The sequence below is a fragment of the Chrysemys picta genome, chromosome 7 (assembly GCF_011386835.1).
Source record: "Chrysemys picta bellii isolate R12L10 chromosome 7, ASM1138683v2, whole genome shotgun sequence".
In the NCBI taxonomy this organism is placed as follows: Eukaryota; Metazoa; Chordata; order Testudines; family Emydidae; genus Chrysemys; species Chrysemys picta.
In genome coordinates, this window is record NC_088797.1 from 34,802,009 (window position 1) to 34,823,412 (window position 21,404).

General features: G+C 45.1%; 1 protein-coding gene across 4 annotated transcripts in view; it reads left to right on the forward strand.

Annotated features, from left to right (window-relative positions):
- The window catches only part of FAM120A (family with sequence similarity 120 member A), a 115,500-nt gene that overhangs the window by 78,548 nt on the left and 15,548 nt on the right, over positions 1 to 21,404 (forward strand). For all 4 annotated transcript variants that reach the window (XM_005307154.5, XM_024102956.3, XM_024102958.3 and 1 more), the window contains 4 exons: positions 2,370 to 2,619; positions 8,947 to 9,061; positions 17,978 to 18,187; positions 19,251 to 19,434. In XM_005307154.5, the coding sequence (XP_005307211.2) occupies positions 2,370 to 2,619; positions 8,947 to 9,061; positions 17,978 to 18,187; positions 19,251 to 19,434 (759 nt within the window). The remainder of the gene's footprint in view (positions 1 to 2,369; positions 2,620 to 8,946; positions 9,062 to 17,977; positions 18,188 to 19,250; positions 19,435 to 21,404) is intronic.

Sequence of the window (21,404 nt, forward strand, 5' to 3'; positions counted from 1 at the left end):
CTGGCTTCTATTCCCACTCAGAGGGGACATAGAGTCGCACAAGAAGACTGATCTTATAGATAGCGCTTAAACTGAAGGAGCTCATGAAGCATCGCTCTTCCAAAGACAAAGGCCCTAAGCAATCAAAGATCCAGTACTAATATGGTGCTGATACCCCTGACAGTTGAGTAAGGACCCAAGATAAGCCGTGGAGGCATGTTCCTAGTACTGAAGAAGTGACTAGAACTGGAACCAGCTCCATATTTCCCCATGGCACCACCTTCTGAAGAAGAGAAATACTTCTCCGCACCATCACCGACACTCTTTGACAACGTCAAGCAGAGATCCATCTCCTATGCCATTGGAGAATGACCCCAAAGAGAGCATAAGGGCTTCAGATCACTGCCCAAAAAGGTTTGAAAGTGGGACTCAGTTGGCCTCTCTGAACCACATCAGCATCTGTATGGCATTTCAGCTTGGCCATATTGGCATTACTGAGGTCCTTCTTTGAGACACAGGATGAAATTACCCTCTTGTGCTTCTAGCAGGAGGAGGAGATCCCATTCTCTGGCACGATCATTGGTTAGGTCATCCACACTGGAAACAGATGTGGGGCTGCAGGAGATGATTGGGGGGGGGGGCTACCACAATGATCCCTTTCTCCACCCAAGGAAACCTTCTTATCTCTGGATGAAGCAGTGACCCCAGCCTAATCCCCCACTACCATGATCAGTGACTTTAAATCCTTCCAAGACTTCTAGTCCAGAATTGTGGAGACCCTCGATATTGAGACCAAATTCATACAAGAAAGTCTTAAGTTTTTTTATATTTTCAGTATGACAGCACTGGCCAGGTTCACCCTCCTACTCATTAACGAGTGGATAGAGGAACTGGAAGGACTATGGTAGATCCTGGCCATTTCTCCGCTCACTTGGAAGTGGAAAGAAAAGAAGTATTACGTGCCCTAGAAGGGCTTAGAGTGTTTCTACGCCGACCCAAACACAAGTACAAGAAAAACTGAAGTTCACTAAACATATTCATATGGACAAGGATCCTAAGAAATTAGACCCTTTTTGGATGCAAGGCGCATTCATCAGCCTCACTGCAGCTTTGGGTAGGGAACTACCAGGCATTATTCACTAAATACAGTTGCTTCACATGTGAGAGGGCCACTTCTTTCCTTTCAAAAATCCTGCAGGAGTACAGTGATGAAATGAAGGAAAGCATTAAGGCGGTCCAGATGGATACAAGGATATTACTGCAGGCAGCCATGATCACATCTGATACATCTGCAAGGTCAGTGGCCATGGCTGTCACAATCAGATGAGCCTTGTGGCTCCCGACATCGAGGATACCAAGTACAGTTCATGATAGAGGACCTATCCTTTCAGGAGATGGAGCTCTTCAATCAAAGGACAGACAAATTATTCCATTTTCTCAAGGACTCAAGGGTCACACTATGGTACGTCGGAATTTACACACTGTCTCCCTACAAAAAGCCATACAAGTACCCGCCAGCAAAGGCAGAGGATGTTGTCCTACCACCAGGGCAGACAGCCCACAAAGCAAAACCCAGGTATTGCGGTGGACGCCAGTCTTCTGCCTCCTTAACCAACCCAGTGTCTTCGCAGAGAACAGATTTGACAGGAGAGTGAAGAGTTACATCAGTTTGTCATATCACAGCTGATCTGAAGCCTGCCCCTATGTCCAGGGACCATCTTGCCCCTTTCCACCAGGCCTGTGTGATTATCACAGCTGTCAAATGAACATTAGACATCACTGCCCAAGGCTTCCTTTTCCATTTCCACTCCCTGTGCACCCCTCCTTTCCAGTCCTCCTTTTTTGTTTTGCCACCTGTTCATCACCATTAGCTGCACAAAAATAAAGTTGTAGGGATGAAAGCAGCCGATTCTTAGGAAGTATTTTGTATTTATATGCTGTTTTGGGAAATAGTCTTCATTTTACATCCCTCCAACTCTTTAATCAAACATGTAAAACCGAATTAGGAGAATATCTGTGTAAAAAGAGAAATTAAGTAGCTTATCTTCCATTATGCCATTATGATAGAGAAAAATAATTTGGATAATTAACTAATTAGGTTAAAAACAAGTTGACAGTAATATTCCTACAATATATTTGTGTTTTTATGAAAACTCTTGCATATTAGAGAATGTGTTGAAGTGAGTGTATGTGAAAGAAATAATCCTTCAGGACCTTGCTGGTTGGCTACTAGTCATGCAAATTAGCATACATGATACAGAATCAGTACAGCCAATATAACACCACCTGGGTTAAAATGACCTATTGATTGAAATGGGGAGGCTATCTGTATATGAAGTTTAAAATATACAAGACTTTGAATTTTTTTTTCAATTGTTTTTGTTCTGTAGTTTCACCAGTGATAATTAAAGAATGGGCTGCTTACAAAGGAAAATCTCCCCAGACCCCTGAACTGGTGGAAGCGCTTGCATTCAGGGAATGGACCTGTCCCAATCTGAAGAAGCTGTGGCTGGGAAAAGCAGTAGAGGACAAGAACCGAAGAATGAGGGCATTTTTGGCCTGTATGAGATCAGATACACCAGCAATGCTCAATCCAGCTAATGTGCCCACTCATCTTATGGTGCTCTGTTGTGTATTAAGGTGAGGGCTTATCAATCACAAGTTAAAATAGCATAAAAGAAATGTGTTACTACACTGTATAATATATTGCTCTATCAAGTCTTTCTCTAATCCTGCATTAAACCATGACTTTGAAAATTAATAATTCATATTGCAAGTATTTTTGGAAGAAATTACTTCCTCACTTCTGTGATTCTTAAAAGTGTGCTGGCTGCTTGTCAGTTTTTCAGCTAATTCCATAGAGAGTTGAAAGAAGAAAAATTGGCTGTTTTCTCATAGTTGCATCTTTGCATTTGAATTGATTTAGACTTGTTATATTTAAGGCCTCTAAGTAGCCAGGTACAAACATTGCCTTTTGGGTCACAGAAACTGGCACTGTACATTCTCAAAGAAAAACCAAAAGGTGCTGCAGAAAATAGTTGTTTAGTAGCTTTATGGGATTGGAAAGCTCATGTAAATGATTTGCCATATACCAGGTACTAGGATTCGCTATACTAGGCTTGCTGGTTCCCTTACTTGATTTGACTGGCCCACATGAGAGGTGCAGAATTAAGAAGGAAGAGACTAGCCTTCAATTTCGGAGCTCAATTAGGAATGAGCGCTCCTGTACCTTTGGCCGGGGGGGGGGGGGGGGGGGGGGAGGGGAGGGGGAGGGGAAGGGAAATCCCTAGTCACCTAGTAAGACCCAGCTCTTGCTTCTTAATCTGGCAGGACCCAAGATCTCAAGCTGAAAGGTGAGATTTGTATGAATGGAAGAAAGATTTTAGGTAAATTTTTGAGATGATAAATGTAAGTTTGCCTCCAATTTAATATTAATGTATCTTGCCTTTTGAGCCATGTATAGTTTTTCTTTGAGCGATTGGTTATTGTATTTCACGGAGGGTTGTGAGCATGGACCCGGAGCCGGAGCTTTTAAAAGTAGTAGTGTCCATTGTTCTGCGCATGCGCCCGTGGTACTGCCTCATGGTTTCGACCAAGGCGATAAAGAGTGGGGTGGAATTATAAATAAGGCACTTGGCTTTGTAGGAGTAGAATATAATAGTTCCAATAATATTTTATTAAAACCCTTAACACATTTTAAAATAGTTTTTCTGTGATGTGACATAAATAGTTTGTGAGGTATAAAAGTTTTATTGGCACTTGTTTGGAATGACCTGCATAAAACTTGCTGTGACTTCACTTCGGAGTAATGTGTTCATCTCTGATTCATGTTGATGAAGCCTTTATACTACACCATTATTTCTTATTTTTATATGTATCATCATGCATTTCTGCTTTAGGTAGTATTTTTATGACCTATCCTACCCTTTGTTATTGAAAGCAGTGTGGGGTTCTAATGATCATGTGTGCTGTGGGGTGAGTTCACAGGCAGTGTCTCATCAGTATATTTTGCTTGGACATTTACATCACATAATGGATATTTTCCTAATTCATCTGCTCTAAGGACCCAGCTCAAGGGGTATAATGTAAAAATATTGTCAAACAACATTACTATTTTTCTTTGAGTAACTTTTGACCAAATACATATTTTTATACTATGCAAAAGTATTTGGATCAGCACAAACTACAACAATTAATTTAGACAGGGTGGGTGAGGTAATCTTTTATTGGACCAAATTCTGTTGGTGAAAGAGACAAGCTATCGAGCTACACAGAGCTCACCTACCGTGCCTCTCTCATGGGATCAATAGGGCTGCAACAGTACTGCAAACAATAATTAATTTGTCATTTTTAATTAGAAGCATTATCAAAATATTGTCTGGCATTAAACCCTAAGAAATCACTTCAATCTTTTTAGCTATGTCTTATTTTTTAATTTGAAGCCTGAACAAAAAGTTTTTGGCTTCATTCTGGTGGCTTTTCTGTTCACACAGTAATACTGTTTACTTTAGCTGTTAAAGTGAGGACTCTGAATAAGTCGTCTTTGAGTGATTGCACATGTCCATTACACTGTAGGTATTTGTGCTTTCCAGTGCACAGTTGTTGAAGAGTTTTTTTCCTTGATAGTACCTGTCGGGGCAGCCTGAGTACTCTCTGCTGCCTCATACACATTGGTCAGGCATAAAGGGCTAACCCCCCCCCCCCCACACACACCCACCTCAGTGCCTTCCTACCACCTGTTACGGTTATTGAAGCTCCCTGTCATTGCTTCTGCAAGTCTTTCTCAATACCTATATATTGTACCTATGTGTAGTTAGTGCAATCTAGTAGTTCCTCAGTTTGTTAGTTTTAAAAAAATTGTTTTTATTGTTTGAGCATGTACGAGTCCCGGTACCGGAGGTATCCCCCACACTCTCTGGATTTCAAGCCCTGCCACTATTGCGGCTATGCCGAATAGGGACCCTCACCCCCAGCTGCCTTAAGTACCTGGAGGAAGTTCATGTGAGGGACGAGTGCAGCATTTGTAAGGGCTTTAACCCTGTTCAGAAAAAAGACAGGGCAGTCAGGTTAAAATATCTGCTCATCAAATTGGCTGTGTGGCCTCCATCTACGTTGCTCTGGATATAGAGCACCTTGGCGTTGGTCAGTAGCGCACTTGCCACGCTACTGGTACTGAGAGGCAGATTGGCATCCCCAGTGCCGGAGAAGAGGCATAAGAATCGGACTCGGCACGAGGACCATCAAAGAGGATGAACTCTAATAAAAACTCAGAAGGGTGATCAAAAAGGAAGCACTCCCCAGAGCACACCTCTAAACAGGGGAGTTCGTTGACTCCAGAGGCCAATGTGGGCCTGTCGAGCCTGGTTCCCCAAGCATCTTCATTGCCATCTCCTTGCCCCAGTGTACCACACAGTATCTTTCTGGTATCCAGTCTACTCCTGAGGTGTTTGAGGCTGCGAAAGGGTTGTTGAATCTCAGTGCTGCCATCACCAATGGTTCAAGAGTCTCACCTGGCACCAGTGACGATGGTACCACCTCCAGCGCCTTCCCCTCCCCACTAAGCAGTTCCACCAGATGTGGCATCAAGGTACCAATGAGACCGGTACCATCTAAGGGAAAGGCACAGATGATATCCCTGTCTCCGCTTCAGAGTCAGTCTTCCTCTGCAGTCCAAAGGGTACCGTACCACCTTGGTCTCAAAAAAAAGCTTCATCCTTATCAGACTCTGAAGTGGTTTCCTATGTTTCCCAACCTAGCTGGTCCCATTGGGGGAGAGATGCCACCTGCCCGCCCGGGTTTCTGCCACAATACCAGCAGGGAGTTTACAGGAGGTATCCTTGGACTGTGTATAGCTGGGGTCCAGTGACATATTAGTGGCCCTTTCGGGACCCGTAGGTTCCTCACCCCAGTCAAGAGCATCCCTGCAGCCATCTGAGCTGGCTCCATCTGCTGGGCGCTAGGAGCATCGTCGCCACAAGCATCTTGGTACTGAGCAGACTTGGGATCTCTTACATGAGCAACTGTAGGAACTGAACCATTAGTATCCTCTTCCTCCTCTCCTGATGAGACAGTCATGGTGGAGCCTATTTCTCCACTTCTGGGTGATTTATTTTAAGACTCCATCAGGAGCTGTGAGGAGGATGGCTAGGGCACATGATATCCACCTGGAGGAGTGGGAAAAATTCCACAAGCTAGTGGCTGTTCTAATCTAGCTCCAGATAGAATAGCTCTGCCAATAAATGCGGCTTAGAGCCCACAAAGATTCTCTGGCAGACCCCAGCTTCTCTGCCTCTGACTGCTGAAAGAGTAGAGAGAAGGTACTATCTCCCCTCCCGGGGGTTTGAGCACTGTATAACCATCCTCCTCCAGTGCCCCTTGAAATTGCAGCAGCCAATGAAAAGGAACGATAGGGACACCAGACTTCAGCACCAAAGAATAAAGAGGACAAGAAGTTGGACTTATTTAGGAGGAAGCTTTATTCCACAGGTGGATTAGAGCTTCACATTGTGAACCAGCAAGCTGTGCTGGGATGCTTTGATTTCACTCTAGGGGGGATGGGTTTGAAATTGAAAGACAAGCTCCCATGTGAGGCAAAACAGGAGTTCCTCACTTGGATAGAGGAGGGCAAGTTGGTCGCCAGAACAGCTCTACAGGCATGTCTCGATGCAGCAGATTCTGCTGCACGCAACATGGCCTCTGCCTTCACTTGAGACGCTCATCCTGGTTGCATTCTTCTGGCCTCCTTCCAGAGATGCAACAGACCATTCAGGGCTTACCCTGTGAGCAGCCATTCTTCTCAGAAGAGACAGATGAGACTCTGCATAGTCTCAAAGATTCTAGAGCAACTCTGTAGACCCTGGGCATTTACACTCCAGCAGTGAAGCAAAAGGTGTTCTGTCCTCATCAGTCTCAGCGTTTTCAGTGATTTACTTCTTGAGTCCAAGACCTATCATAGAGAAGGAGCAGAGATTACAAATGGTAACCCCCATCACTGTCCTTTGTATCTGCAGCCACTGGTTCAAGGCAGGCAGCATCTTCCAAGAACTAATTTTTCATGGGCAGGTTGAGAGCAGTCTGCCAGTTCCAAGAGTGCCATCCTTTATTATTCCAATTCTTCCAAAACGCCTGTCCTACTTCAATCATCCTTGGGCCCACATTGCAATAGATTGGTGGGTTGTAAGCATGGTAGAAGTGGGATATTTGCTCTGTTTTATTTTTGCCTCACTTTTCATTTTCCTTTCCCCATCCCTCTTCAGGGACAACTCTCACAAGAAAGCAAGTCTGCAAGATATATATTTGCTTCTCCTTGTTAGGAGCAGTAGAGAGTCCCTCCCTTGTTCAGGGGAAAGAGGTTTCACTCCTGATATGTCCTGATCCTGAAAGCACTACAGACAAGTCAGTCCTGTCTCCAGTAGAGAAAATAGAATTTATTGGTGCGGTTCTGGAGTTGACAACAGCTAGGGCCTTGTTACACAGACGAGGTTTCTTGCAATTCAAAGCCTCATTCTGAACTTGAAGTTTATCCTCTCACCATAATGAGGAACTATTTAAGACTGCTGAGGCACATGCCACATGCACTTATGTGGTACAGTACGCCAGACAGTGCCTGAGAGCCCTTCAGGGCTGGGTGGCAGAGGTGTATTCTCCAAGAAGGCACCACATAGGCATGTTAGTGCATGTCCCAAGTTGCATCTTATACTCCCTAGACCGGTGGGTAGTCCCAACCAATGTATGCAGGGGAGTTCCTTTCACTCAGCTTCAGCATTCACTTACCTTAGTCAGGGATGCCTGGATCTGAGGTGGGAGGACTCACCTGGGATACCTGCAAACACAAGGTCTTGGTCTCCCAAGATCTCAGTCTGTACATAACCTGCAGCTCCCTGATGTTTATCCTTTTAGCTTGCATAGCATTCCTCCCTCACATCAGGGAGTGGACATATTTGTGCCAACCGGCACTGTGATCATTAGGTTTTATGTAACCCCATCTTCACTAGCTAGGAAGCAGTCCTACTCTGGGATTTCTGTATCAGCAACTCTCTGTTTCTGAACAGGCCCACCTCCAAGAGGCTCAGAACACACTGGCAGGGTGTAAAGCTTATACAGGGTAAACTCATAAATTGTTCGCCCTCTATAACACCGATAGAGAGAGATGCACAACTGTTCCCTCCCCCCACCCCAATATTAATATATATTCTGGGTTAATTAATAAGTAAAAGTGATTTTATTAAATACAGAAAGTAGGATTTAAGTGCTCCAAGTAATAACAGACAGAACAAAGTGAATTACCAAGTAAAATAAAATAAAACACGCAAATCTAAGCCTAATACAGTAATACAACTGAATACAGATAAAATTTCACCCTCAAAGATGTTTCAATAAGTTTCTTTCACAGACTGGATGCCTTCCTAGTCTGGGCATAATCCTTTCCCCTGGTACAGCCCTTGTTCCAGCTCAGGTGGTAGCTAGGCATGATGGCTGCCCCCTTTGTTCTGTTCCACTCACTTATATATCTTTTGCATAAGGCAGGAATCCTTTGTCCCTCTGGGTTCCCACCCCTCCTTCTCAATGGAAAAACACCAGGTTAAAGATGGATTCCAGTTCAGGTGACGTGATCACATGTCACTGTAAGACCCCAAGCTTTCATTCCTCCCAGTCTGACTCACAGGAAGGCCTGCCTGCAAACAGAGTGCAACGTCACATTGCCCTCCTTCCCATTTCTATCAGAGTCATTCCGGTAGGGAGGAGCTGAGGGGATCCTGGGGTGGCTTAGTCCTTTATGCCTGCGTAATGTGCGCAAGACAGCAGAGGGCACTCAGGCCGTCCTGACAGTAACTGCTAAGGATAAAAACTCTCCAACTGTGCATTGGAGTCCACAGACACCTACATGGAATGGACATATGCAACATATTGCGAAGAACAGCAGTTACAGAAAGGTTGGTAACTGTTCTTTGTTTGCTTTTGCTGTAGGTATATGGTGCAGTGGCCAGGGATCCGTATACTTCGTCGCCAGGAACTTGATGCTTTCCTTTCTCAAGCGTTGTCTCCAAAACTCTATGAACCTGACCAGCTACAGGAACTTAAGGTAATTCTTAATCTAACTTCCTTCATTAGAGAAATCTACTCCCAACTAATCCATAATATTAACATTGACCAAGTGATGTTTTTCTCTAAAGACATTAAGCATTAAGGCCCAGTTTTTTAAAGGTGATTTAAGTATCCACTGTGACTTGTTTGTGCTGGGAAGCTTCTCCAGGATCATTTAATCTCCTGTGTTCTGAATATTGTACAGCTCTTTAAAGTATTCTTTCCATCGCTTATTCAATTCTTAGAAGTAGTAAACATCCTGATAGAAAGATGAAGAAGAAAAAAGGCACTGGGAAGTGACAATGTCTAACCAGTTTAGGAGCCTATTTCTCATTTTCAAAAAGGATTTAGGCACTTGAAAGTCAATGCGATTTTAGGCTCCTAAATCCAGTGTTGCAACACTGAGCACCATAACGCCTAAATATCTTTAAAAATCTGGTGTGTCCCTTCAATGTATATAGGTCACTTAGTATGTGAAATGCAAACTTTAAGTGCAGCAAAGACTGGTACTCACTCAGTTGTAGTGTATTGTTTATATTATGAAAATAAAATTTGATGGGGGGGGGTTTGGTGAGATTTTATTCTTACTATTTTATGATAGCCCTTTGAAAGCTTAAACCAGAAATCTGTTTCTGAAGAGAGCTCTATTTTCCTTCTTGTGAGGTTGCTCTTGAATCATCATCTTGCTGATTTAAATAAATAGATTTCTTTGTTTAGGGTCAAAAGATCCTTGTAGCAGTTATTTTGGGTGGAAAAACACAGAGAAGTTTATGTAGACTTAAAAGCATAAATAAAGGGGTGGGGGAAGCAGTCTTCCAGCATTGATTGTGTTCCATAAATATTAACTTGCATACTTTTAAAAGACTTTAGCAGAGATACTTATCTTTCTAGATACAATTATATATTATGAAGTAAACATAACTAGCTAATCCAGGGGTGGGGACCTTTTTTTCTATCAGGGCCACTGACCCACAGAAAAAATGAGTTGCAGGCCACACACAGCCCTGCGGGGGTGGGGGCGCGGAGGCTCGGGGCTTTACTCCGCAGCAAGGTGAGCTGGCGCTCACATCTCCAGCCCGCAGAGGGCAGAGGCTTGTGGCTTCCCCTAGGCTTGGGGATGCGGCCAGAAATGAGGGGTTCAGGGTGTGGAAGGGGTCTCCGGACTGGGGCAGGGGATTGGGGTGTGGGAGGGGGTGAGGGCTCCAGCTGGAGGTGCAAGCTCTGGGGTAGAGCTGTGGAGTTTGGGGTGCAGGAGGGGGCTCCGGGCTGGGGCCAAGGGTTTTGGAGTGTGGGAGCGGGCTCAGGGCTGGGGCAGGGGGTTGGAGTGCGGGAGGAGGTTTGGGGTGCGGGCTCTGGGAGGGAGATTGGTTGCAGGAGGGGGCTCAAGGCTGGGGTAGGGTGTTGGGATGCGGGTGGTTGTGTGCAGTCTGGGAGGGAGTTAGGGTGCGGGGGGGGGTTCCGACCTGGAGCAGGGGGTTGGGGTACAGGTGTGGGTGTGGGGAGGGAGTTAGGGCATGGGAGGGACCTTTGTATGTCGGTCTGTCTTCACAGTGGCACCTTCTTAGAACCCCTATCCAGAATTCTGTGCCCCAGAATGGAGAAAATGGCAGGGTTTAGTCCTGTATTTATAACAGACAGATGGATCTTGAGCCCATCCAGCACTCTGCTAAATTAAAACGAAAGAAAGCTTTAGTATGGGGCAGGGAGTTGGTGACCTGAAGCAACCCACTCAGTCTTCTTTATGTTGTTGGAAGACGGCCGATGGGAGAAGGAACAGGAAGCGTTCCACTTCTGCGGCCTCACACTAAAGGAATAGTTGTATGTAGTCTAACAGAGTCCCCAGTATAAGAAGTAGAGCCCAACCAAGCCAGAGAGGACTGTGTCTTCCTACAGTGACTTGAAGGTGATTGCTCCAAGCCAGTGCATGAGCATGTGCTGTACTGAACTGAATGGGCAGATAGCAAAAACATCTTTTTTCCCCAAGTTGAGATCCACAGTTTGAAGAAGACCCTGCGGAGAGCAGGGAGAAGCAGCAGGCCCATGGCATTGCTCTCCCTAGTAGCTGGAGCAATGCAGCTCACCTAGATTTCAACTATCTAGGGTCAGACAGGTATGATGCATTGTGTTTCTTCCTGCCACCAGGATCCAGCCAGTGGGAATGCTGCAGAGATCATGCATTGTCTGTATGTTTTCCTATGGTGTCAAGCAGGCTATATCTTGTCAGAGCCTTACCTGCCTGTGTTTACTGCTAGCCCCCAGCTGTGTATTCTCTCTGTCTGATCCTTTAAGCAAGTCAGATATCATCTTTAAGAAGCCATCTCCTATTTCTCCACTCGTTTCAGGAAGGATCCTCTGGCTATCATCCAGCCGTAAAAAGAAGTTGCATAAGAGATGCATACAAGAAAACCAATCAGTTGACCCCAGTGAATCCCACTTTTTAAGCATAAAAGAGCTAATAAATCCCATAAACGATTATGCGAAAGAAAAAAATCCTGAGTCTCGATCAGAATATTATTTGGATTGTTATTCAGCAGATGGAGAGAATAAATCACTTTCCAGGATCCTTGCAGCCCAAGGGATGCCTGAAAAGCCAGACTAAAAATATATATAGTATATATATCCAAAAGGAAATGAGGGAAGAGAGATTCTTCATTGTCATCTTTCTCTTTAAGCTTTTAATTACCAGAAGAAAGGAGATAATGAGACCTAGGACAGAATGCAGTCAGCCAAAATGAGCACATGCTGGGTTCTTACAGGACTGCTCATCTGTCGCTCTCAAAGCAAAAGCTCTCAAGAAACCTGTTTCAGCCACTGCGAATGGGATCATTTGCAGAAGTTCTTCTCTGATTGCTAAAAAAGCAACATATCAGATTCCTGAAAGCAGCATCACTAAGTCCTCCCATCATTCACAATTGCCCATGTGGAGCCTGAACTGAGTCATTCAGGACCGTTGCTGAGATCAGTGTCTCCATATTTTCTCATACTCAGTTAAGGAAAGTCTTAAAATAAATGTTTTAACCATTCAGCTACAGTGTGTTACCTTCCTTCAGGATAAGGTGGTTAACGGTGCTGACTCAGTAGTCAGACCAAAGGATAACTATCTTTTGCACCATCAGAGAGACAGTGCACATCTCTCCAGGAAAACACATAGAGAGCTTTTGTCCAAATCATGAACATCCCTTGAGTGAAACACCCTAAATGTTTAGAAGTACAATCAGAATATATTTGCACATGTCTGAGACCTACAGAAGTCAACACAAGTACTTTATCCTGCAGCAGGCTGGGGGGCATACAAAGTCCCAGTGGCAGGATGGATCAAGACATGTATCTCAGGGTCTCACAAAGCTAACTGGGCAACCTTACTTGTAGGTATTGATGAAAACTCAAATGGCAACTTCATGGCCAAAAGGTAGGATATGTCATATGAGGAAATCTGCAAGGCAATAACTTGGTCTTCATTCCTCACATTCTCATAACCCAACAATGTAGACATAAAGTCCTCTGCAGATTTTGTTTTGTGTGTGTTAACAAAGTAAACAGTCTTGCCCAGTCTCCAATTTCAGTGGGTAGAGGCGGGAAACCCCACTATGAAGACTGCTGGACACAAAGGTTCCAGCAGAAGAATCCCAGAGGAGAATAAATTGTTTCGTCTCTGAGAAAAATGAGTGGCAGTGACAAGGCCACTGATAAACAGGATATTTTACCTTAAAACATCATGTATTTGTTGATGGAGAATTTTTTTTCTCCATCAACAAGTTTTATTTTTAGGTTGTGTGTAGGATTAGTATGGAATATTTCCATAATACTTGTTGGTAACTGCAAATGAAATACTTAATGCTCCATTGTTACTGTCTTCACACACAGCTGCTGCTTTTTTTCTGTTGAAGTCAGGCACAGAAGGAGCATGTGGGTTTGAACACAGCTGCATATCTGCAAAGTGATTTGGATCCTCTTTTTGTGATCTTGGAGATTTCTGATTTATGTGCATGAAAGATAAAGCAATTTAATTACTATTGAAAATTAATGGCAAATGTTCCCAGGGAAGGATTGACATCTTCACGTATCAACTGAACAGGCAGAGTTTACTCCTGAAGGCATTCTGTGCCAAAAAATTAAAAATTTTGTGCACAATATTTTTTAATTCTGTGAAATTCTGCAAGCTTTATTTGTCAATAAATAAATGCAGAGGCTTCAGCATGGCACAAGCCACTGGCTTCACAAAGATGGGAGATCACTCTGCAGCCTCCCCGCCCCCAGGATACGGATTCAGTGGGGAGGCTGCACCCAACCCTGACACAGCTCACGGCCTGGGCCTACCCGAGAAACACCATGGGGCCCTGTCCCTCTGTGCCAGGTGCACCAGCTGTGGGGAAGGCAGGCTCAACCAGGCAGGGTCCAAGTGTGGAGGGGCTCAGTGTGGGGGGAGAGGATTCTGTGTGGGACAATCTGGGTGCAGGCAGCTCTGGAGGGGGGGGGGTCTAGGTGTGGGGGGATCTGGATGCACCAAGGCTTGTTTGGAGTGCACGGGGTTCCAGGTGCAGGGGCTTCCTGGTGAAGGTGGTTGGGGCTCAGTGGAAGAGTCTGGGTGTGGGGGTCTCAGCAGAGGGTGCTGAGTGGCATGGGGGTCTAGATGTGGGGGGTCAAGGGAGTGGGCCTTGTCAGGGTGGGGGTTTGAATGCAGGGAGCTCAGTGTGGGGGTGGCCTGCGTGCCGGGGTGGGGGTCCAGAGGCAGAGGGTCTGAGTGCAAGGAGGTTCCAGATGCAGGGATTGAGGCTCCATGGGGTGGGGTTTGGGTATGGAGGGCTAGGGGGGTTCTGGGTGTACAGGGTGAGGCTTGGCAGGGGTGTCAGGGTATGGGAGGTCCAGATGCATGGGGGTTTGGCGGATGGGGGAGCAGCTCCCTGTACAGAGACCCCTCCCCCTGCTGCTGAGGCGCAATGGGGGCAGGAAGCAGGGGAGGACACTGAGCTTCCTGCAGCTGGAGGAGGTTTCTGGGGGCGGGTCTGACACAGCCTCAGCCACTCCTTGCAGAGGAAGAGGAAGTCCCGTCCTCTCCTGCCCAGCCGGGACTAGCAGCTGATCCCAGCTCAGGGTAGGAGCCACTGGCTGGGGTGTCCCCAGCCCTGCGGTGATTTACCTCTCCGCCAGTTGCTCTGGATGCCTGAAACAATGTACCTGCGCTGGTAGGAAGTGGTGCGAAACTGCTCTTGCTCTTCCCTTTGCTTCCTTGTAAGAAAGTCATTTTTCTGCGGGGAAGCAAAGAAATCTGCAGGGGACATGAATTCCGTGCACACGCAGTGACGCAGAATTCTCCCAGGAGTAAGAGTTCTCTTGTTCACGCACCGAAAATAAATGCTCCTTATTTTCTTTCCATTATCTCCTCTTATCCCTCAATCAGTCTGTTATTTTACCATCACATACTCATTCTGCATTCTTTCAGCTCCAACTCTTCATTAATAAAATTTGTTTTTTCTAATGATTGTTTTTTCTAATGATACAAGACTGCCTTTCCCAATTTCTACAGATGCTGACACAATTTTTCAAAGATGGCAACCTAGAGCTAATAGAAATTCCTTTGCAATGGAAGTGGGCCTGAGGGGGAAAACTCAATGTTTCAGAACTGAAACATTAAAAAACGAAATCTTAAAGTTGAGCACTCCTGAGAGTTTCCAGCAGTAAACCGCAGAAAATACATTGAAAACATCAAAATATTTTTTTGCTATCTACAGTTTAAACAATATTAAATGCAAACATTATCAGAGAATTTCATGGAAATCTCTTAACCTTTATTTGCTGTAACATGTTCCAAGACTGTCTGAAAAATTTATGTAATCAGCTGCATATAATACATGTTATGGGTGCTCTTAAAGCAGCACTGAACTGTAGTGTGCACCTTGTAAGATTTTTATACTTAAGCCCCAAACTTTGGGGTTCAGCTGAGATGTTCTTAGCACAGGATCTAGGGAGTGAGGGAGACAAGGATGGTTTTATTCCTCTTTCCTCAATCCAGTGGCTAGTTCAGCTCCAATGCAATTTATAGCAGTCTGAGTATTTTCAGAGTTTCATTAGAAACCACTGTAATCTAATTCAAACTACTGTAACTTCTATCAAAATGGGTTTAGAATTACACTACAGGTGAGTGGTATGGGGCTTGTTCACACATGGATAATCATAATCACAATCACCAAATGACATACTCTGTTAAACAGGAAATTATGGTAGAGTTCAGCACATTGCTTTTGTTGTAGACTTAACTGTCAACTTCTTTTAACATCAGATCACAAAGAGGTAAATGGAAGCTGGATTCTGATCTATGTGCTAACTTCAAAATTCTATTCTTTAAACAAAAAAGTTTCTTTAGTGTGTATGTGGGGTGGGGGGGGGTGGGGGGAGGTCACCTACTTGACTGTCCAAATAATTACAACCAACAGAGGAAATAAAAGAAACGTTAATTTCTTTTCATTTTGGGAGAAGATAGGAGAAGAATAGCATTGATATTTCTTAACCTGCGCTTAACTTCTAGCTCTTTTTAATACTTCTAGTTAAGCAAGCCCAACGCTATTTGAAGATATACCTTTTCTCCCAGGGATGTGGTGAAGTCAGAGAGCAGCTTCTCAACTGTCAGTTGCATGGAAACATTACTTTAAATCTCACAATGGAGATCCTTGCTTGACAACCTAAGCGAACAGTGCTGTCTTTGTCCTACTGTGAAAAGAATTAAAAAATTATATGATTGCTACCAATCATTAAATCAGCACAGGGCATATTTAAGGCAGCCTTCCTCTTATTCCAGTCACATGACCCCTTCCCTCTTCCACCATCATTTGGGTTTTACTTTGGCATGAATTTTATTAGAGATATAAGGTAGGTGAGGTAATATCTTTTATTGGTTAAACTTCATCTACCTTGTGTGTCTCATATCCTGGGACCCACACAGCTATAACACTACAACAAACATGAGTTTTTATTCTTCTCTTCGTTAAATCTCATTTCTGTAGCTAATCTACTTGTCATGACTCATGAATGAATATTAAAATATGAAATGTAAATTTGCATTATTTGAAATCAAATGTTTTCTTTTGGAGTGCTGGTCTGGGAGCAATCCTTAGAATACTTACTTGTTCTGAAAGCATTTGTAGTGGTCTGCCAAAGTATTTCTAGCTTTGGAACTGGTAGGTCATGGCACATTGGACATAAAAACTGTTCTTGATACTCTTGTTTTTCTTCCTAGCTGTTTCCAACATGATTTTAGTGAGAAATATCTCAGTAATCACTAGAGTTGAAGATTTTGTGCTTTATGCCAGTGATTTTTGAACTGGGGTCCACGGACCATTGGGATCCACAGACTATGTCTGGGATTTCCAAAGGGGTCCGCACTTGCATTAAAAAATTTGTAGGGGGTCTGCAAATGAAAAAGGTTGAAAACCACTGCTTTATGCCATTTGGAAGCCGAATGCCAAGCTTACAACTAAATGGTTTTGTATGGATTTTAAAGCAGTTCTCTAGCAGTGCTTAACGCAATGGCCGCAAAAAATCATGTCATATTTTACATTCATGTGATAGGAAAGCAAGCTCTTAATCAGAATGATGTGAAATTAAGGTTTAGTAGCTCATGAGCTCCTAGATCAGGGGCGGGCAAACTTTTTAGCCTGAGGGCCGCATCGGGTTTCAGAAACTGTATGGAGGGCCGGTTAGGGGAGGAGGTTGTGGCTTGGCCCCCACCCCTTATCCGCCTCCCCCCTGGAATCCTACCCCATCCAACCCCCCCCCGCCCCCCCCCCACACACACCGTTCCCTGACAGCACCCCCCCCCCGAGACCCCGCCCCTATCCACCCACCACTCCCTGTCCCTGTCCGCCCCCGGAACCCCTGCCCCGCCTGCCCCTCACCTCCCCATCCAACCCCTCCTCTCATTCCTGACTGCCTCCCTGGAACCCTTGCCCCATCCAACCACCCCTTCTCCCTGTCCCAACTGCCTCCGGAACCCTGCCCGACAGTCCCCTGCCGCCCCATCCAACCCTTCCTCTCTTTCCTGACTGCCCACCCAGGACCCCTACCCTCATTCAACCCGTTCCCCGCCCTCTGATCACCCCGACCCCTATCCACACTCACGCCCACTTTCCACCCCCTGCCCTCTGTCCAACCGCCCCCCCCTGCTCCCTGCCCCCTTATCGTGCTGCCTGGAGCACTGGTGGCTGGTGGTGCTACAGCCATGCTGCCCGGCTGGAGCCAGCCACGCCGTCGCCACCGGGCTCTGCAGCTGCACTACCCCAGAAGCTTGCAGCCCCACCACCCAGAGCATTGCGCCAGCAGTGGAGCTCAGGCTGTGGGGGAGGGGGAACAGCAGGGGAGGGGCTGGGAGGTAGCCTCCCGGGCCAGGAGCTCAGGGGCTGGACAGGAGGGTCTGCGGGCCGTAGTTTGCCTACCTCTGTCCTAGATCTAGAGACAGTTGCTATATATAGTTAGAAAGGTAAGAGATTCCCAGCAGTACACAACGTTAATTTCTAGGTGATTCATAGGGTTTCCTTTAAATTTTCACTGGCTCCCTGACTTTGTAGTGAGATTTGTCACTGGTCCATAACTGAAAAATCTAGTCATTTTAATTCCTTTCTTTGTTTGTGTTTGTATGGCATCAAAGGTTTTACTGCCTTTGTGTCTTTATTTTTATAGGGGTGACAATCCAGCCTCCTTGAGCATTGTAATTTTGGATGCACAGGTAGCAGACTCCAGTACCTGCACACACAGGTGGTTTTGTGTACAAAGTTGCTCACAAATAAAAGTCCACTTATTGAAAATCCGACTCTTAACAATTCTGCTTTCAAAATAGACATGAAAATAATTGGCATAAATTAATAACTTGGAATTCTATCTGATACTTTCCGTATGTTCAACCCAAATTTCATTTTCCTTAAAGATTGAGAATCTGGATCCCCGAGGAATTCAGCTGTCTGCTTTGTTTATGAGTGGTGTGGATATGGCACTCTTTGCAAATGATGCTTGTGGACAGCCAATCCCATGGGAGCACTGCTGTCCATGGATGTATTTTGATGGGAAACTGTTCCAGACCAAGCTCATCAAAGCAAGCCGGGAGAAAGTTCCTCTCATTGACCTCTGTGATGGTCAGGTAGGTAGTTTCTGAAATGCAGTTTTTTCATATGTTCTGAATTTTCTTTAGTATCTAATGCAGTTTATCTGGCAGTTATTGTTGATTTAAGAGAGTGTGGTCTTTCTATCTGGAATATAGATATCTTTGGGGATGGGAAATGGATCTTAATTATTAGGGCTCCTCTTGGGGAGAAATGGCATTTTAATAGACTTTGAAGGAAGTAGAATGACTTCTTTTTTCCTCTGTCCTGTAATCTCAATAAACAGACTCAAGGATTTTCTAGTTACTTTGAGGATGTACATGAATTCAAATTATCAAAAGACTATTATGCGTACATTTGTAAGATACATATCCGGAAATTGAAATCTTGTACATTCTCAAGGTAATGAGCAAATCAAGGAGAGCTGGCAGCTATCTCTGTTCCTTCTCAGCAGTAGCATCTTATTTTGCATCAAGATGGCAATGCTGTCAGAAAGGGCTATGCTAACATTACTTTTACAAACAAACAAAATCCAGTACCTGATATATTTGACAGAGAATTGAAAAGAGTGAAGTCGGGCTTACAACACCTATTCTCAAAAACCCTTAATTTCTTACAGAAAACAGATTTTAAAAAAATAAACAATGTACGAGTATCACAAAATATCACCAAGTGATTGCTCATGGTAGTTAATTTTACTTCAGTATTTCCTTTTCTAAGAAGAGGAAATACTGCAGTAGAGTGCATAGTATAATAAATGCTCATCCCCTTTTTTGACTTCCTGGGTGATCTAGAGAGAAAAGAGTTGGTAAGACTACCATTTGGCTGTATTTGTTTCTGACACTTGGAAAATTGATTGTAGATTACTATATTAACTTGAATATGGGGATTTCTTGTGAATCAGTGAAATGTGGATAGTAGATTGTTACTCACTATAGCAAATTGTGATTTATCCATTGAAAGCTAGCTTTATTAAGAAATATGGGTGTGTCCCAACACCAGTCTGCATTTAGTATTCCCTCAGTCAGGTTGATAAACACAAATTGCATAGCACAAATACAAGATTTTAACATTTATTTGTGCACTTTTGTTTACTTGTAGGCTGAGCAGGCTGCCAAGGTTGAAAAGATGCGTCAGAGCATCCTAGAAGGATTAAATTTCTCCAGGCAGAATCATCCACTCCCTTTCCCACCTCCACCTGCCATGCCTTTCTATCCAGCTTCTATGTATCCTCGGCACTTTGGGCCAGTCCCACCACCTCAGGGCAGGGGGAGAGGTTTTGCTGGTAAGTGAGTGGTTGACAGTACATGCACATGGATTCAAATCAGTATGAAATAAATACTGTCATGTCATTCACATTCCAAGATTGTGTTCTGATTCATCAGCCCAACTTCATAGCAGTAGTGCAGTAAAATAAATGCTCAGAATATGGTCCAGCGTGTCTGTTGCTGGAAGTATAATTTTTATTGGCTGTGCCCTAGTAACTGAGGAGCCTGTAGTAATAACATTTGTTTCCTTCAAGATTGTAAGTAGCTGTGCCAGTGCAAAATGCCTTGGAGGCTATTGTTTGTATGTAGAGGAAAAAAGAGGAGTAAATCCACATAAGAGGATAGGAAAAGTACAAATGATAAAACTGCCTTACTTTAAAATGTTCACATTTGTAAGTGTAGAGCAGGGGTAGGCAACCTATGGTACGTGCGCCAAAGGCGGCACGTGAGCTGATTTTCAGTGGCACTCACACTGCCTGGCTCCTGGCCACCAGTCCCGGGGGCTCTGCATTTTAATTTAATTTTAAATGAAGCTTCTTAAACATTTTAAAAACCTTATTTACTTTACATACAACAATAGTTTAGTTATATATTATAGACTTCTAGAAAGAGACCTTCTAAAAACATTAAAATGTATTACTGGTACACAAAACCTTAAATCAGAGTGAATAAATGAAGACTTGGCACACCACTTCTGAAAGGTTGCCGACCCCAGTGTAGAGTATGAACGAATGGCTTAATTTATGAAAGGAACAGGATAGCTGTTGGGGCTGAAGACAATGCCCCCACCCAATTTTTAAATTTAATTTTGGTACTTGCATTTAAACAGAGGCATGTCCTAGAGTAAGCACAAGAGATGACTGAATGATCACGCCATTCTCAATTTGTTTCCCTTCCTCATAGCAGTAGCCCCACCCACAAAGGGCTACATATGAATTTATATTTAATAGTCAGGAAGTTTAATAGTTATGGGTTTGGTTTTTTTTTGGTATGGCAAGTGCTATCATGGAGGCTTGCTGCCTCAAAACTTGTAAGGATGTTAACTTATGCATTGGAGGTTCAGATCTCCAGATTCACAAATATACACCTCTACCCTGATATAATGCGGTCCTTGGGAGCCAAAAAATTTCACTGTGTTATAGGTGAGGCCTCGTTATATCAGGGTAGGGAGAGGAACCACTCCCCGCCCCAGCTCACCTCCGCTCTGCCTCCGTCTCCTCCCTGAGCGTGCCGCTGCCACTCTGCTTCTCCCTCCTTTCCAGGCTTGCTGCGCCAATCAGCTGTTTGGGCCGGCAAGCCTGGAAGGTGGGGGGAGGGGGGGGCGGAGGAGAAGTGGAGCGGCGGCGGCACGCTCAGGGGAGGAGGCGGAGATGAGCAGGGAGCAGTTTCTCTGCGCCCTCCGTTACTTGTTGGACCCTCCCTGGGACCCCCCCTCTCCCCGCCCCAGCTCACCTCCGTTCCACCTCCTCCCATGAGCGCGCTGCAGCTCCGCTTCTCCCCCTTCCCTCCCAGGCTTGCCGTGCCAATCAGCTGTTTGACGCGGCAAGCATGGGAGGGAAGGGGGAGAAGCGGAGCTGCAGTGCGCTCATGGGAGGAGGAGGCAGAGCGGAGGTGAGCTGGGGCAGAGAGTGGTTCCTCTGCGCCCCCCCCCCCTTACCTGCTGCAGACCCCCGCCCCAACTCACCTCCGCTTCGCCTCCTCCCAGGAGCGTGCCGCAGCTCCGCTTCTCCTCCCTCCCAGGCTTGCCGTGCCAAACAGCTGATTGGCGCAGCAAGCCTGGGAGGGAGGATTAGCGGAGCTGTGGCACGCTCCTGGGAGGAGGTGGCGTGGAGGTGAGCTGGGGAGGGGGGCCCCAGGGAGGGTTGCAGCAAGTAACGGGCGTGCGTAGAGGAACCGTTTGCGGTAACACAAATTCGGATATAACGAGGTAAAGCAGCCCCGTCCTCCAGAGCACTGCTTTACTGCGTTATATCGGGGTAGAGGTGTA